Source organism: Homarus americanus, unplaced genomic scaffold, assembly GCF_018991925.1.
Source record: "Homarus americanus isolate GMGI-L3 unplaced genomic scaffold, GMGI_Hamer_2.0 scaffold18703, whole genome shotgun sequence".
Classification (NCBI taxonomy): Eukaryota; Metazoa; Arthropoda; class Malacostraca; order Decapoda; family Nephropidae; genus Homarus; species Homarus americanus.
In genome coordinates, this window is record NW_024749779.1 from 9,090,265 (window position 1) to 9,107,180 (window position 16,916).

Consider the following 16,916-nt stretch of genomic DNA (forward strand, 5'->3'; position numbering starts at 1 on the left):
GTGTTACCGAACAGCCAGGTGATGCAAGGGCCAGACTTTAACAACAAACTGATGGGAGTCCTCATCAGATTCAGAAAAGGAAAGGTGGAACTCATGGCTGATATCGAGGCAAAGTTCCACCAAGTACGAGTAGTACCCGAACATCGCGACGTCTTACGATTCTTATGGTGGACGGACGACCAGCTGTCAGCAGCCCCCACCACTTACCGAATGACAGTACATCTCTTTGGGGGTGTTGTGAAGCCCTTCATGTGCCGGGTATGCGCTACAACGAATATTCCAAGATCACGAGGAGAGAATCCATGACGACATCAAGAGAGCGAGTCGCAACTTCTATGTTGACAATCTACTTCTCTCGGTAGATTCGCAGGGGCAAGGTAACGATAATTACCCATCGACTGAGACAGCTGATGAAGAAGGGTGGATTCAGACTTATGAAGTGGGTCTGTAATCACAATGGAGTCCTCAAGGCAGTTCCACCGACGGAGAAAGCCGTGGGAGTAAAGGAGGTAATTTAGAAAGAAGACAGAACCCCCATTTAACGAGCGCTGGGAATCCTGTGGGACCCGGAAAAAGACGAACTCCCGGTCCGGGACCAGATCCCGAAGAAATCGGAGACGAAACGGGCTCTTCTGAGTATGGTCAGTTCCATATATGACCCACTGGGACTCATCACTCTGAGCGTCATAAGAGCCAAAATCATATTCCAAGATGAGTGCAGACGAGGTGTTGGGTGGAATGAACGACTGGCTGAACAAAACAGAGTGGCATGGCGAAGATGGCTAGTTGAAATTCCTCACCTATCACGGGTACACGTTCCACGTTGTTACTGATTCGAGGATGCGAATCCAGTGGCTGCCGTACAACTACACCACTTCTGCGAGGCCTCCCAACAAGCGTATGGAGCTGTATCATATCCGAAGACCATGAGTGAATATGAAACCCACCATATCTCCTTCGTGTGTGGCATGGCTAATCTAGTCCCTCTAAAACAGCTGACCATACCTCGACTCGAGCTCTGTGCGGCAGTGATAGTTGCCAAGGCAGACAAACAATTACGACGAGAACTTGAGTTACAGATAGACAGATCAGTGTTCTGGACAGCCAGCACGGCAGTCCTTCAGTACATAAAAAACAACGAAATACGCTTCTGCGCCTTCGTGGCCAATTGAGTGGCAACGATACACGAGGACTCCAATGAAGAGCAATGGCGCCATGTGAGCTCAGCACTGAACCAAGCCAATGACGCTAGTCGTGGATTACATGGAGCGGAACTCAACAAGGAGGGCAGGTGGATTCGAGGACCTGCTTTCCTCTTGTTAGAAGAAGACAGCTGGCGAAAGAGTCCAAAGAGGGTTCCAAACCTCACCGACGGAGACCGAGAGGTGAAGAAAGAAACCACGGCGCTGACGGCGAGCGCTGACCAGGGAGAGGATATCCTCAATAAGCTATGAGCTAGATACTCCTCATGGCATCAACTTCTGAAGAGCATAACATGGATTAGAAGGTTTATAAAATGGCGGTTTGGGAAGCAAAGGAACGAACATCACCGAGAAAACCGGCTAAAGGTCAGTGAATTGGAAGATGCGAAATTAGCCGTCCTAAGATTTATGCAAAGAAAGGGGTTCCCTCAAGAACTAGGAACGTTGCAACGAGGACAACCCATGAGAAATAGCGACACGAGTCCGCTGGAACCTCACCTAGACACAGACGGCTTGATCAGAGTAGGCGGTCGATTGAAACATGCCACCCTCCACCTAGACCAGAAGAATCCCATACTGTTGCCAAGTGAAAACAGGAACACTGAGCTCATCGTGAGAGAGGTACAGTCGACTAGAGCTGGACACTCAGGACGAGAACACACCCTTGCCGTAATTCGTGAGACGTACTGGATACCTAAGTGCCGCAAATTACTCGACCGCACACTACCGATGTGTGTAACTTGTCGGGGGAGCAACTGGAGGCCTACCCATCAACGCCAAGCTGACCTGCCAGAAGATCGAGTGCGCCCAGGAGGACGGCCGTTGTCCTTCACTGGAATTGACTGCTTCGGCATTTTTGTGGTTAAACAACGCCGGGCCCGGGCGTAGAAAAAGGGATTTTTTGTTCTCCTGTCTGACCACCAAAGCCATACATCTAGAAGTTCTCACCTCACTGGACACTGACTCGTTCGTCAACGCCCTGACAAGATTCACCTGTCGCAGGAGACGGTCTGACAGGGGAACCAACATGATTGGAACTAGCCGAGAGTTACAAGAGGCGGTGAGCGGCTGGAACAACAGTGACAAGGTCGATAATGCCCTCCTACAGAAACAAATAGAATGGCAGTTCAATCTCCCGAGAGCCTCTCATGTGGCCGGGGTGTGGAAACGACAAATCCGCATGGTAACGAACGTCCTCCAGGGAGTGGTGGGCACACAAACAGTGGACGATGAACGACTCAACATTCTGTTCTGCTCCACAGAAGAGATCGTCAACGGAAGGCCCATCACCCCAGTGTCCGACGACCCAAAGTATCTAAAAGCACTAATGCCACTTCACATACTACGGATGAACCAGGAGACTTTGCCCACCGGAGACGATATATTCAACAGATTTTGACCGTATTATATTCTTCGCATCAACGTAGAGGGTGTTATTGTCCTGCACAGCCACAATTGCTCCGACGACCTGTTACAGTTAGGCTGTATGACCACGTGGTGAATGGCATTAATTTTTCCTAGAATAGTCAATTCCATATTGCAATAAACTATCATGTGTAATGAGACCGGCGTCATTAATAATATCAATAAAAGCAATAGGAGAGGTATAATTTACCCACCACCACCAGTTCCATTATGAACCTCTCTATTACGAATATATTTTTTTAATGTAATGTCTGTCCTCCCGTCACTCACATAAGAACTATATTTATTATCACCGATAAGTCGTGTAGTTCAAAGTAGAGGAGCACTTAGAAACGCTCTAAAATGGATTTTTACCATAATTCACATGTCTAGCAGACACAATGTGTGCTCATTTTTTTTTATTAAAAGCGTGTTTATAACATATAGGTAATTTATTTCTCTTAGGCATAACATTTTATATTCCTATCATCATATTTATGTTATATGACATGGCAAGAGTTCACTGCAAATAGTTCATGTCCTTTCCCTGTGCACGGCAGCACGGTTGTTTTACATGGATAATAAGTTTTGCATTAGAAATGTGAAAATATGGTGTGGTAAACATGACTGATCGAATCATTGTGTTTTAGCTACTAACTGACAGTAATAATGTTATAACAGTAATAATGTTCTATTAAAAATAATACAGTATGAAATACATTCTACCATAATGGTAGAGTGTATGTCATCAATGGTAAAATGGTAGTACCATTTTACCATTGACCATCGGTAAATTGTGGAGTTCATAGAGGATATGCACTGAGAGATGCCATATAATGAATTGTGCACATAAACGGACTTTCTGGCACATGCCATATGTGTTCGTGCGTGCGTGTCTCCGACGCTGCCACATCACCAGGTTAGCCAAAACTGCCTGGCACAAGACTTTTGGCCGGGACTGTACCTTCAAAAGCCTACCACTTGTGTCCATAAAATCCTCATTGTTACAAAAGTGCAAATAGCTTTTGTATGGCATTGTCTGGAAAAATGTTACTACATGGTATGGCTTCTCAACCACCCATTTCATGAACTGCTTACCAAGAGGCAGTTCAGCCAAGGCAATCTTGTGTCTCTTTCATGACCAGGGAAACGCTGCAAGACATAGCCATCATTTTCATATGTAAAAATATTACCGTAACTCTCAGGTCATAGATAATTGCAGAAACCCCAGTGCAGTCATAGGGACGTCTCCGTGAATACCGGGGAAGTCAATAAAAGGAAGGACCCACGTGTTTTCAGGTGGCATAAATAGTGAGGGTGGTGAGTACTGCCTGCTCCTAGTGTACTACCCCCTGGGTCCCGATCTGCCCCATGATACTGTACCACTTGCTTGCACCTCTGGGCGCCGGTGGTAGAGTGGTACCGCTCTTGCCTCTCAAGCGAGATGTCAGGGGTTCGATTCCCGGTGTAACAGCCCAAAATATACCCCCTCCCCAGACTATACAAGGGGTTAAAGTGGGCTAGTCCAGTTTATACCCCGGGGTATAAAACAGTCTAGGCTATTTCATACCCCCCTAGGCCACATTATACCCCCCCCCCCCACACAATGAGAAACCAGCCCTATGAGAGTTCTGTTTTGAACTCACTGGTCTGGCTAAACTATCTTAATTTAAATTAAAAGACACACTAAGATATTAAAATTTTATTTTATTTCTCACCTAACCTAACCTAACCTAACCTAACCTAACCTAACCTAACCTAACCTCTCCCAAGGGACCTGAATTCACTTGTTCTGGCCCTGGTGGGGCAATACCACCCCACACCTCATTCCTAAGCCTATCTCTTAAACCTATAATTTTGCTTCTCTGAAGGCTGTTACAATTCTATTATTTTCTTTCTTCTCATTTGTTAAGTTAAGGTCAAATCTGATGACTTTGTGATCGCTATTTCCTAATGTTTCTCCAATTTCTAAATTTGTAATTGTATTTTATCTATTACTTAATACTAATACTAAATCTAGTATATTATTCCCCAGAGTTACCTTATTTATGAAAAACACAAGGAGGTATAATCTGGACAGGAGAGATATAGTCTGGTCTAGCCCAAACTATATAAATTATGATGGAAAAAACTCTGGACATTGATATACAGACTTATTTATGAAAAACACAAGGGGGGTATAATCTGGACTAGAGAGGTATAGTCTGGGCTAGCCCAAAATATACCCCGGGGTATAATGTAGCCTGGGCTATTTTATACCCCGGGGTATATTTTGGGATAGCCCACTGTAACCCCGGGTATAGTTTGGCGGGGGGGGTTAATGTGGGCTGCTACACCCAGGGCGGCAGAAAGTTGTTTGGACACTCTTCCTAGCCTCCTTGGTCCCTGTTCACCTAGCAGTAAGTAGGTACCTGTTGTAAATCGAAAAGTTGCGGATTCGTATTCAGGGAAAGTTGTTGGAGCTTCTGTTACTCAGATCTAACACTATCCAGAGGACTGGTGAACCAAGGATCAGACACCCAACGCAGACAAAAAACCCAGTTTTTGCTCTCTGCGCTAAATCAAATATAACGCATGTCGTGTAATGTAAAGCCACGGCTCTAACTCTCCCACTACAATTCCTTTCCTAACCCCCTGCTATTTCCTCTGTCATCTTCCCCGTTGACTTTCGCTACCAACAACTTTTGGAACTTGTATTACTCGTATGCGCCTCTCCAGCATGGGCAGCCTGCTGCTCCGCCTGCTGTACCACATCCTGCACCACCTCCTGTACCATCTCCTGGACCATCTCCTGTACCATCTCATGCACACATCCTGCACCACATCCTGTACTACTTCCTGCACCACTTACTGCACCACCTTCTGCATCACCTCCTACATTATATCTTGCACCACTTCCTGCACCACCCCCTACATTATCTTCTGCACCATCTCCTGGAAGTTTCAGTAAAAATGAGTACATCAATCGCAGTGAAAACCTCAAGCAACCGAACAGTGGTTCTGGTAATTTCCTAATTTTTGCTGCTAAAATCATGCAGGGAGATAGAGTCGGTAGAGTCGGGGATGTGTTGGGACTCATAATTCACCTTCTTCGTAGTGGTAGAGTTGGTTACAACTTTCACCCTGGAGTCGAGCACTGGAAAATAATCTTTTATGGCATAGTGGGTAAAGCCACGAAATGTGATATTATGTCGACTTGGTTGAACATCTACCATGCTGTGTTTAAGTATCTCTAAACTGAGCAAGCCATCAGCTGGTAAAGAAATATCTTTGACTATGTAAAAATCTCCAGGAAACAGTTTACCACTTTAGAAAAACGTAGGGGTAATGTTACCGCTCCCGTAATGTACAGCTTGTTACTGAAAACTCCAGAGAGATCGGCATCATTAGGTCTAACTTGAAACTTGCATTGAGGTGAACGTCGCTGTTGTTCTTGATAGGACGTCAAAGAGAATACATTTGCTCACGCACCCGTATCTATACATAAGAAAAGTGTGTTGGCATCCATTCTCACCAGACGAGACAATACTTCCACTTTGTTTAACTATATTAGCGACTGTCAAACAGACAGTAATACTTATATAAATGTGAGCTATATACATTTGTTGATGTAATTACCTGTACATCACCCATGATAACTAGACTATTAGTAGTGAGTAGTTATAGTTGTACACGTGACAGTGTTTTTCCACTGACCTTCACATACATTGAATGTGTAGATCAGCATTAAGTACCTGGATCCTACCCAGTCTCTATCTGCCTCTCACCCACGTCAACCGTGTGTTCACGAAGCTCGTTACACATGCGCTTCATCCTTTATTAACGCTCACAGCTCATAGCATTATTTACAGTGATATCCTAATTGTTTGTGCTTTACTTTTTTCTTAATAAGAGGAGAAAGACTATTCAAGTTTGAAAACTTAACCCATGAACATTTATTAATGTTACATCCAGTTTACCTTTATAAATACTAACTCTTCAGGATCTTCAGTAGCGTTTACAACAGGCAAACGGAATGTGGTTTATACAAAAAATGATATTCATTGGTCAGCACTTTACAACGTTCTCTATTTTGCAAATGTAATATCTACTTTTTTGAGAGACTCATTCATTTTTATGCTTGTTCAATGTTCCATTTCAACATACAAGTTAAACGGTTTCTGTTTTTTATAAGTGATGTAATGCATTTGGTCACAAAAAAAATAATATGTTGCGTCAATACTGTAACAGGTATCATTGTCACACCCTGGGCGTCTTAGAATCCCTACCTTCAAAACGCTCCCATGGCTGTTTTGGGACACTAGGCACAACAACCTTCTCTCTCAGCGAGCAAAAGCCACAGCAAGAAGCCCCCCATCAACACCCCAGGGGCCCTCAGTGAGCGCCTACCCAAACATCTGCACAACACAAGCTGGTTTGATTCATCGACACCTGCCTCAGGGCCTTCTTGACCCCTGATTAACAGCATGCAGTGGCTGAACCCAGTGTGATCAACCATATGACCCACCGAATGACCCAGTGCACCCGGATCACTTGGATCATCAAGTTTGAGCTTTGAGTGTGGGTGATTCAACCACACCTTTCCAACTACTAAATTATCGGCACCATCTTGCATACGTCCTCAACACCATTTTGGAAATGTCTCTTCAACATCACATCAAGACGCCATCTTGGATTTTCGCTACGGTCAACAAGGAGTGACTGTGATCTACTCCATGTCAGCTGTGAGACTGTACTTGTACCAGGCGAAACGTAGTACATGCGGACAGACTTAAAAGGATACAACCAAATTTACTACCCAGGGATGTCACCAACTTCCCTGACACAACTGTTCAAACTGCAAGCATATCAAGTACACCAACTGTATTTAACGATTATCGTTTAAAACTACGCTCCACAAATCAATTGTTAGACGAGGCCACTTCTTTCAGAATGGCGTTGTTCATTGGACCCCTACTTCTTTGTGGTTCCACCAAGTCGACGACTGCGTCCACGGAGGTTATGAAGCCGGGTGCCCTAGTTGCACCCTTAGGACAAGTACTTATTATTGAAAACGTCGTGACAATAATGTGTGATCTACATGGTTTACTGAATATTCCGGGCCAGATGAGTCCTAATGATGTCTATCTTCAGACAGCTCTGGACACCCTCGAAGATCTACGTCAGCGTCCTAACATCTCTAAAATGGTAGTACAAACTAATAATTTTCAGCTAATATGTATCAAGTCCCTTCACAAGAAATATCGTTGCAGCTGGGTACTCTATTCCACCATTTCAGAATGACATTGCTAAGAAGCCACTCTCTCAAACACAGCAAAAGCAAGATTATTTAACTTTGCTGGTATCATTCAAAGCAGAGATTAATGAAGCTCCAATAGAAGTGTTACTTTGATTTGGTATGTGTCTACTGTAAAGGCCTGGGACTTAGGGATAGAAAGCCCTTACCAGCCTAATCAGGATCTTAAAAAAGGAAAGTCAAGGACCATGGTTTTCTGATGAATAACAAACAACCGTTTAAGATTGACATCTCTTTACTATAAAAATATAACACACAACTCTGACACCACTCAACAAACATGAAATAACAATTAAAAAGATCAACAATTAATGGAGTCAAACAATTAATGGAAGCAAACAATTAGGGGAAGTCAACAATTAATGGAATCAAACAATTAATGGAAGCAAACAATTAGGGGAAGTCAACAATTAATGGAATCAAACAATTAATGGAATCAAGTAATTAATAGGAGTCCTCAACTGATAGAATCAAACAATAAAAGGGAGTCAGCAAATAATGGAATCAAACAACAATAGAATCAAATAATGAACAGATATTTCCTATGGCAGCGGCCCTGGGGAAGGTTCTGGAACGCAGTGATCCATTCTCGGGGAGGTCCTTTCAGCTCCTCACTCAGCGACAGCGGCCGATGTCTTGATACAGCAGGAGAAACACCGGGGCACAGACGGAGGAGATGAACTGACGGTCGTGGCACCTGAGGCAGTGGTATGGGGTCCAGAGATTGACAGTCGATAGGTGAAGGTCTGGGGACACAGCTCACGAGTCCAGAGCCTTTGATGAGATCACAGCCAGAATTTGATGAACAGCGGGGAGGTCGTGACTGTACTGACGGCTGGTAGAATCTGAGCCGGTGTCGCTGGTAGCAGCGACGTTCTCACCTCCGTCCAACCCCCCAACCCCGCAAGTGGGGGTCGAGCCAGCAAAGATCGAGTAAGAGCGGTAACGAGCAGGCGAGCAGGAAGATCGTTTCCGCCCTTACATCTACCTATCCTATGTTGTATTTGGCATGGTACTGATCTTCCATCTACTGTTTATACTCTCGACGACGTGGTCGCCTTTTCTGCTGTCTTTCATACCTCTCATCCTTACACTGGCGGAGAGCTATACAGTTTCTTGTCCTATATGAGGTAGAATCATAAACTCATGCCACAAATCACCTTTCAGGTTAGCAGCAGATTTTGTCTTAGCAACTGCTGCATAGGACCGAGGTGGGTCTTGTTGAAGTCTTTGTTTTACTATGGAGGTCTTCTGGTGCTTGGTTTTGTTACCACCTTGCAGGAGCTTGTAATAATATTCAATAGTATGTTCAAACTTTTTGCAATGTTTACATACAAAATTTGGTTTAGGGTTGGTGCCAGACTCTTTGTAAACTCTTTTCGGAGTTGGTGCGACAGGTGTAACGGTTCAGGTGATGTGTATATGTTCAGCCGGACGTGCAAGTTTACAGGCATATGCTGTAACCTTGTCTTTCTTGGTAAAATCCATGATTTTTGCGTGACTGTGCTCAGGGTCCCGCAAAAAAAAGAAGATAAAATGCACAAATTTGAAAAGTCATGCTACATGCTCCCCTGCCATTTTACCATCACTCAACCCAATCTGAGTTTAAAAACTGCGCTTTGATGTCGCCATATGTCTCTCCCGCTTGGGATTGACGAATGAACATGTTCTGTGTTCGACCAAAAGATAAGACTTTGTCAGTCCGTTTAAAAATTAAATTTTCATCTCCAAGTAAGCCATGATAAAAAGAAAATCCAAGCACATTACTCGTCATACCATTAGTAGCATTCATCAACTTACTTGCATAAGCTACCTTGCTTGAAGTGAGAAAGCAAAAAGCTTTACGATCGCCAGCTTTCTTTCATACCATTATTTTGCACAGCATTTTCACATGCATGCAAAAACTGACTACATGATAATGTGGATCAGCCCTTGTAAATTTGGCAATGGGATCCAGTTGTGGTAAAATTTTGAATATATTAGAAGTCTTTGTTGACGTGCCTTTGGCAACGTGAGTCTAGTATGTGGCTTAGTAGGTGAAGTAGCAAGAACTGACACACTGGGAAGAACCGTGGGGCAGGGAAGAAGTGTAGTATCATAAGTACGACCATACCGAAAGGGTTTAAATTTCTATATTGCAGTGTAAATGTATCTTTCAGCATGAGCAATTTAAGGGTCTACATATAAATCAGTATGTGTTCCACTCACATCCTCAAATACACCATAACCACCACTAATGTCAGATATGGGTGCAGGCTGTTTAAAAATTTATCGAGTTGTCACATTCACTGTAGGTAGGTAAATCCTCCACCAACTATTAAATTTTGGTTCACTTAACTTAGGTAATCCATCCATATATGATGTGGTAAATTAAAAAATAGATAAATAAATACACAATAACCATTTTGTCAACCCATATGTGAACCAAGAAGTTGAAGAAACGAAAAAATCAGTAAGTAATATTCAAAACAATGCTCTTGTATGTGAAAAACTAACCTATACGATGCCTAACATGTGACAATATGTTGCTGATTGTGTTAAATATGTGTAACAAGCTAATGAGGGTGTGTGAAATACCTAACTCAGTCGTCTTGAAAGAAAAATTCTTGAGGTTCTGGTATTGTATTCCGTAGATTTTCATTGCCACATTTCTTCTTGAGGTAACGTTATAGTACCGTATCCAAGATGGCGCCTGGCTATGACATATGTAAGTGACATCACAGCTGCAAGAATGTTTGTCGGGAGAATGCACACACACACACCTCAGATCAGCTGAGATGTGATAAGCTGATCAAGCTTTTTAATGACTACCATCGAATGTAACCCAGGTTCACTGGGTCACTCGTTGGGTCACATGGGGTTTACTGGGTCCTGCCACTGTTCGTTGCTTGGGCGAGGCGATGGGAGCTCAGCAATTCCCTGACGTAATCAAATAATTGGTGTTGACGTTTGCTGCTCTGGGTTCACCAATGGAGGTATTGTGTGCCGTTACAGTGGTGCCACACATGCAAGTGATAAATTGACAAATCACTTAAAAACAGAAAGGTTTTACTTGTACTTTGTAATGTCAAAACAGAGTTATAATATAAACCCTGCTGACCAACTGCTTCCAGTCAGCACAAAACACTGGTTTTATAGTTTTATTGGTTCAAGATCTGCTGCAACCCTTATGTATCTACAGTCCTCAAAAAATTATCGTTAGATTTTCCGTCGCTATCATTTGAAACTCTAAACGAAATGCTTTGAAATGATCCCCAGCGCACTTTCATAAGGTGTCCCACCTGCTCGCCTTATTAGCAACAGGTAGAGTTGAGGGTAGAATTGGTGGTGGGGGGTTCTTCCTCCTTTGCATGGCATAATAGATACTTCAACATAACTAGGAATCCATTAAGGATGAAGCTGTATTAATGATGTATCGTGCTGGGTACAAGCAAGGCATTTGTAAACAAGCCACTGACCGATATATACATTGAATGGGAGTGTTTTGGAACATCTTAACTGAGACTGAGACAGACCTCAAAACGGATATTTCACCAATACGTTGCTCTACTCAAGGAGTTTCATTCATACTGAGTTTCACAATCTGCCAATACATTATTTTCACTATATGTCTGATTTATAAAGAGTGACTCACCAAATAATACTTTGATATTAGAGTGAACAGCTACAGCAGACTGTACAATATATTAGTCTACATGGGTTCTGCTATGTTAATCATATGTAAATTGCATTGGCTTAACACCGAAAAAGGTTTCAAATCAAGGGACTTGCAGGTAACAGAAACCTCCGTCCACCTATAGTAAGAAACAAGTGATCATGGGCCCTTCGTGCCCGGTGAAAGTTTGAACGCTCGTGCTTGGCTAGCACGCAACCACCGTCCGACTGACAGCGTACAGCGAATGAGGGTGTGCCAAATCCGTATACTTGCATGGTTAATTAGGGTAGCGCCAAGTCCGTAGACTTGCATCGGTTTCCATCATAAATAAAAAGGTTAATTAATGCCTTCTTAAAGAAACCATCGACATGGGACCAGGTTTGTTCCACTCTACGAATTTTGTGCAATTTTTCCACAGAGTTTGATGAAAAACGATTGTGCCGTTTCGGCTGCCCAGAACAGACAGACAGACAGACAGACACACCGCTATTCCTATAGTATAGTAGATATCTGATTATAAGTTTTAGTGTGGCGCCAGTTATTTCATGGCGCCTAAACCCATAGTGATACCGTGGATTTGCTCACCCCAGTTCTCAGAGTTATGTGTACCCTCGTTATGAAGGGCAATGATAGCACCTCTCACATCATGCAATGTCTCCCCGATAATTCCTCGCTCCATTCTATGTAAAATCCCGTTGATGAGTGGCACTCTGAGTCATGTAATATATGTTCTGAGACCTCGGAGGATTCAAATCGTTCGCAAACGTATATACTCATTCATGCTCAAAGGTCGCAGATGTAGAACTACCAACAGTTCAGAAGCAGGTCGAATAACATTGCTCAGAAAGCCTCGAATCACATCGAACCAATAGCTAACATAATTTTTGGAGGGAATGTACCTGCTAAAATCTTATTGTAAGTACTTGATCCTATAGGTACAGCACTGGTAGTAAAATATAAATAATTAAATATTTGTTTTGGGGGAAAGTCTTAAACCAAAATTGTTTAAGTTTTTTTATTTTTCTATTATAAAAATAGTTTATGCACATATAACATAATTATGATATCACCTTCACTAACACTATGATCAATGAAGGTTAGCATAGTGGTATGTAGGAGAGACCTGGGTTTAATGGTGTAACCGGCGAAGAAAATGCTACCCTAGCTGGACAGTGATGCACAAAGGTCATTATTTTGAAAGACATTCAGGTTACATGGCTGACGTCATTTGTATCAGTATTTACTAGAAAGAATTTACTAGACACTAATACTGTGGGCGAATTACAGTATATAAACGTAATGAATGCATCACCTTCTACACAATCTCCTCTGCCTGTTCTGTGCAGCATCAGGATGCTACACCACCTCCTTCACCGTCTGCTGTGCCACCTCCTGCATCACCTTCTGCACCACCTCCTGCACCACCTCCTGCACCACCTACTGCGCCATAATTTGCACCACTTCCTGCATTTGCCTTCCTTACCAACCTACTTTGTCACCTCCTGCACCAAGCTCCTTTTCCACCTTCTGTACCACCTTCTAGAGCACCTCCTGGACCTTCTCCCGCATCACTTCCTGCACCATCTTTTGCAATACTTCCTGCGCCATCTCTTGCAGCACTTCCTGCACCACCTCCCGCACCACCCCTTGCGCCACCTTTTGCACCACTTCCTGCATTGCCTTCTTTACCAACTACTACTTTGTCACCTCCTGCACCAAACACCTTTTTCACCTTCTGCACCACCTCCTACATCACCTCCTGCACCACTTCCTGCGCCACCTTTTGCACCACTTCCTGCATCGCCTTCTTTACCAACCTACTTTGTCACCTCCAGCACAAACACCTGCACCACCTGCTGTACCACCTCCTACATCACCTCCTGCACCACCTCCTGTGCTGCATGCTGCACGATATCCTACACCACCTCCTGCACCGCCTGTTGCACTATCTCATATGACCTTCTCATGCACCACCTTATGCTCCACCTCATGTACCGTCTCCTGCGCCATCTCTTTTCTTACACCACCTCGCGCACCATGTCCTATAAGCTCTTCACTAATAACATCACTATCATTTTCCACATCTCTATCGTGATATGTTGTTTCATAGTCGCCCATTACTTTGATGATCAAGATTGGTAAAATTAGTATGGGTGCCTAATCTTCACGTAATCCTTTGTCTTTCGCTAGTTCTTCACCCTTTCACTACAGGTGTGGTTGTTGATTGTGTTAAGTCTTGTGTGCGTAGGCGTGACTATGGCGTGTGTGGCATGGGCTGAGAGCAACATCTTCCTCCTTGCCAAGGAGTCATACGCGTCCAAGAGCGCCCTGTGGGTGGTGCAGACACTGTCTCAAGAGAGTGAGTATTCCTATGTTTGTTTGTTTTCTTACAGTACGACCAAAATCCTGGAGGAGGTGGCCAAAAAACTTATACTTTTCTCTTATGTATTTTGAAGCAGGAATATCCATTCCTTATAGTATTCCAGTAGAGAAGACTTCACATCAAATTATGAATTTATGATATGGAGTGAAAACTGAAGCATTAGGAAAACAACTTTAAGCCAAAAAATCAGGGATAAGGGAAAATAAAACCCCTCTTTAAAGTGGTTACTTTCAATAAAACCTCATGCATTGGGTTTTATTGGAAAGGGCTTGGGTCAGGCTACATGTTAATGCCATGGAAGTTTTGACGACTTCACTGATGACTCAGGGGTCAAAAGGTCACCAATTTCCCAAGGAAATTAAATCTGAGTGAATTGAATTAGCCAGTACTCATAAACTAGACGAGATATGAAAACAGAACTTACAAAGAATTTAGACTACCTGTATAGGAAGTTTTTATATCAATAAATTTTACAAATATTCTTCAGTTATATGTTAGCTCCTTTTGTCTCGGAAACGAACATCACAAGACTGGTACAGTATGGGAATTTTTGGAATTGTTAAATACATTTCTTTCTTCTTTTCTTTGTCTGTAAAGTGCACCAATTGAGGATGCAATACAGAGTATAATGCTCTGAAAGTATAAAATACCTCTCATAACCCATTTATTGGTAGATTTATCCCTTCTGGTTTACTACATAACAAACATATATACATTTTCAGAATTGTTTTTCTTTCACAGTATAATTATTGCATCTGCTAAAAGTGAAAGGCAATCATACAAATGAAGCAGCCATTAGAACTTGTATCATTTCACTTAGAAAGGGTGTGATAGCCAATGAAGATAACCAAATTATTTGTAGCATGTGTGTTGAATTAAGTCAATCTGTAAGTTTCTGGCCTTATCTTTTAATTGTATACAGTATTAAACGATGTATTTTCACATTCATTCACCACCATTGGCCATAACTAACGCGAAGTCGCGTTTATTGGGATCCCTGCAGCAATGCATGCAATAGCGCACCTTCAATTTGTTTATCTACATGGTCAGTGTGATTTACATAGTCCTTTTTGGCAGTTGCAAGATGTTATGATGGTATTTGGCTTTGGTGCTTTGGTCATCTGTTTTGTTAACAAGGGCCAGATCTCAATGGTTCTTTCGAATTGTGTTGGATAAGGGAGCAAATGGTTTAACTCAATTGCTCGTTTTCTTATAGGCAATTAATGTAACGCACGTAGAAGGTGAACATAAAATGCATTATCCGTTGGTGGTAATGATCGTATATCAGACTTTCTCGACATGAACAAGTGACACCTCAGTTCACCTAAGCTTCCAGAAAAATCTTTCCTGCCATATAATGTAAAAGAAAATTTCTGAGGCAAATAGAACACCTCTGGCTTTATATTGAGATCGTGTCCAACAAAGTTATATTCTACCAAGGGGCCACCTAGGTAATCAGTGCATCCAATAGCCAAAAGGCACCTGTTTTATCAATGTAAACGTGTAACTGACAGTGCCACATCCTGTGAGTATGTAATTAGTGATAACCATGGCAGTTATATCCATATCTGAAAATGAATATTGTTCAGTAAGTATGCAATAATTTTATGGCATGGTAAATATATATACAATTCCTTTAAAGTGAGCATGCTGGTAATGTGATAAATGACCATGACAATTATGTCGGTATCATTTGCCATTACAACAAATCTATTGATGTTTTGTTCTTTGACAAGGTATGCTGCATGGACATATATCAAGGTGTCATTTTTTTCATGGGAGTTGAGTAAGCATGGAATTTTTTAAGCACTTTCCTTGGTTAACATTAGGGCAGTAAATGTAAGGCCATTTATCACTATATCACAATCATCAGGATTTAGAGAGGTACTTTAGAAGATGTTGCATGTTTTTAGTTTTTTCCAGTGAAGTTCTTCCATTTGGTGTGGTATGTAGGTCTAGATTTTATTTGGTTCATTTGATCTCCCTGTACCTTTCTTCATATTAAAGCTCTTTGGCGGACTGGTGTAATACTTTTTCCCAATTATGATCTTATCTAGCTGAGGTTCTTATCTACATACTTTTGATGTAACTGAGAGAAGCCTGTATAACCCATGTCTTGAAATCGTTGGACAAGTGTCATCGTGTCAACTATCATGGCACTGCCATCATTTGAGCAGGTAATTCATCTAGTTCTTCCAAAGCCACTCCCATAAGGTCTTTTAAAGCGATTAAGTAATCAGTCTTGCTGTCCCTATTCATAGCATAACCACAAGGATAGTCTTCATCAGGGTCAAAAAGTGAACTTGGGTAACTTTCCTATTCATGGGAAAAGCCTCAATCTTCTCTGCATTGTCAATATACATGCTGAAACAAGGTAAAAATGTATTGCAATGTTCTTGAATAAATATCTATTTATCTACCTATCTGTCTAGCAATTTATTTATCAGTTTATCTATATATCTGTTTATCTATATATCGAAACAACATGGGATTTCTGCTCGTAGATATTTTAATTAGTATATAATTCCTTATTCATTTATCGAAGTCTCACTGTTTCTCCTTCTCTCTCTTTCTCTTTGTCTGCTTCCCTCTTCCATTCTTTCCACAGGCTCTGAGTGGCTGCCCAAGAAGGACGGAGGCCGCCTCATAGTGACCACATGGCTCCTGGCCTCCTTAGTGTTCATGTCCTCCTACAGCGGCATCCTCACGGCCATGTTGACGGTGCCACACGTAGATATTCCCATTGATTCCCTGGCTGACCTTCTGGGCCAGTCTGACCTACCCTGGAAGATTGAGGCGGGGACTATGATGCACCAGTACCTGAACGTAAATAGCATATTACATGGGTTTCACCTGCAATTATCAAATCCGGGGAGCGCTGGTATAACTTGACAAAATCTTTGACATATTTTGTGTAGAATCATAGAATTGAGATTAATGTAGAATACTTATCTCAGTAGCTTATCACCGTAACAC

General features: G+C 42.3%; 1 protein-coding gene across 1 annotated transcript in view; it reads left to right on the forward strand.

Annotated features, from left to right (window-relative positions):
- LOC121853916 (glutamate receptor-like) overlaps positions 1 to 16,916 on the forward strand; it is a 62,506-nt gene that overhangs the window by 39,094 nt on the left and 6,496 nt on the right. Inside the window, exons 5-6 of the mRNA XM_042348312.1 lie at positions 13,769 to 13,916; positions 16,549 to 16,766. Of these exons, the coding sequence (XP_042204246.1) occupies positions 13,769 to 13,916; positions 16,549 to 16,766 (366 nt within the window). The remainder of the gene's footprint in view (positions 1 to 13,768; positions 13,917 to 16,548; positions 16,767 to 16,916) is intronic.